A 2,338-nucleotide genomic window follows, 5' to 3' on the forward strand; every position below is an offset into this window, starting at 1 on the left:
TATATATATAGCATAAACATTCAGCTTTCCTATCAAATGTAGAAACTGTAAGTTTTGCTGCGTTACCTTTCAGGTTGTGGGAAAACGTACACCATGTTGGGAACCGACAAGGAGCCGGGCATCTACGTCCGCACACTGAACGATTTGTTTCGTGCCATCGAGGAGACCAGTGACAACATGCTTTACAGCGTATCTATGTCCTATCTGGAGGTACGTTTAGTTTGTTTTTTGTAAAACGTGGATGATGTTAGGAAATAGAATTACATTTTGAATGATTCCTCATAGCGTGTTTTTGCTGTAGTTACAAAAAAACAAAGCAGGAAGTATAATAATAGTGTCGTAGTTCCTAAGGTTGTTTGTTTTGATGTGTCTTAATGCTATTGTTTAATTGGCTTATTAGAAATGTTTGTTTACTTGAGACATTATCTGCTGTTAGTCTGTCAGCTTTATCTTATTGGTCAGAACCTAAAACATTTGTGAACCACTCACCAAGTCAATGAAACAGCTGTAACACAACTTCTCTTACCCCTAATTTACACTAGATACGACCGCCACAGCAAAAATGCAGCCATTATAATCAATGAGGGTGTTTACACAGGCTACGGTGCAGGGCAGAGATTTGATCCTATTTTTGCCAGACACCGAAGCTGCGCCGGAGTCAATCTACAATGATCACGTTGCACCAACAGGAAAAGGAACAAGCACAATATCCATATTTTCAAAATAATTCACAAAAGTCAGACTAATTTTGTTGAAATCCCACCTATGTTGTTAAATATATGGATATATTTCTATACAAAAGCTGTCAAAATGTATCGTTCTGTTTGAGAAGTGGATGGCAACATGTAGCATGCAGAATATGTACGCATGATATGCGTGGGTTTTATTTTGAAATCAGAAGTTTCAAAAACACAACATCGATGCAGTTTCAGCTGTGTTTGGAAGATGCTTCTTGGACCTCCTCTATGCTTCGCACCGGAGCTGACGGGAGCTGAGCGGACGCTGTATAAATTGGGGCACAAACGAACGGCTGCGAACTGCGCAGCGCAGCAGAACCACATCTAGTGTAAATTACAGGCAACCAACCTTRAGAAACACCAAAAGGGCTCCCATCATTTTAGTGATTTCAAACTTGATCTAGTAGTACCTGAGAGTTGTTCACAACTATGAGCATAAGGTATTTTCAAGACTTGATCAAAACTGCTACAACTTCATTTTTCAACATAAGAAGATCTCGTTCTAAAACACTGGCATGAAAGGCAGTGGACAATATGCATTCTTTATTTTACATCAGCTTGTATTTTAGCAAACTTTACTTATATAAAGTATCAGGCATTATAAAATACCACACAACAGATTGTATTATTCAACCGCAGGCTGAAGATGTTGGTTTCTGTGTGCCTGCTGGCCGTGGTTCCTCACCTCATTAAAAACAAGCAGGGGGTTTAGTTGCCCTAACAGCACCAGGAAAAACAGAGGTGCTTGATTTGACTCAGTCTCTCTATATTTCCATTTATTTGAATTTTTGTAACTTTGTAAGTTTAAAATGCAGTTCAGTTCAAAGTATGGAGGTTCTACACAAGGCTTAAAAATATCGTTTGAAACCCTGAATATAAACTGCATTTTTTGAATAATCTTGGCCACCAGAGCCATTTTTTTTAAACAGCAGGGTTTCTTTTATTGTGTTCTGGCTGACAAGAAGGGGGGAAAAAAATGCGAAGAACAGAAAAAAAATAGTTGTTCAAAAGTAACAAACTGAATCCCAACTCCTTACAGTACACACAAAGAGCAAACACAAAAAAGAATAGTCAGCCTTCAGCTGAAAAGGAAGGCGGCACAAATAAGCAGGCTTTGGGCCGGGCACCAACTCAGCCTATTGGAAGGGGCTCAGCATCTGACATCAAAATTATGTCTTTTGTTTTCCCTGCCAGACGCTGTCATTATTCACACTGAGTGACAAAGTTATTGCAGTGGAGCGCTTCGGTTTTCCTCTGAGTGGGCCGAAGCGAAATTCTTCTCTATCAAAAATGTCAGGCATGAAAGCTGGATGCTGTCTGACCTGTATTAATGTTATCACAACGCGGCCTTAGTCAAGCGCTTGTGTGTGTGTGACGTGTGTGTTTGCGGTTTCCAAGGAGCAATCTGTTACCACTGACGCCTCGCCACAAAGAGGTTAAATGCTATTTTATAGCTGCACTCGACAAAGTGCACACATCTGTTGCTTTTCTTGTTCCGATCTCACTTTCTTTCACGTGTTTACAACATGTGCACAAGAGCACAGAATACAACCGGTGTGAATATTTATTCTTTTCAGGTGTTTTATTTAGTTTTATTTTGA

At 39.7% G+C, this 2,338-nt stretch overlaps 1 protein-coding gene across 4 annotated transcripts in view; it reads left to right on the top strand.

The window, feature by feature from the left end:
* Window positions 1–2,338, top strand: part of kif19 (kinesin family member 19) — a 44,187-nt gene that overhangs the window by 28,105 nt on the left and 13,744 nt on the right. For all 4 annotated transcript variants that reach the window (XM_014010485.1, XM_014010481.1, XM_014010484.1 and 1 more), the window contains one exon: window positions 74–210. In XM_014010485.1, the coding sequence (XP_013865939.1) occupies window positions 74–210 (137 nt within the window). The remainder of the gene's footprint in view (window positions 1–73; window positions 211–2,338) is intronic.

Source organism: Austrofundulus limnaeus, unplaced genomic scaffold, assembly GCF_001266775.1.
Source record: "Austrofundulus limnaeus strain Quisiro unplaced genomic scaffold, Austrofundulus_limnaeus-1.0 Scaffold69, whole genome shotgun sequence".
Taxonomy (NCBI): Eukaryota; Metazoa; Chordata; class Actinopteri; order Cyprinodontiformes; family Rivulidae; genus Austrofundulus; species Austrofundulus limnaeus.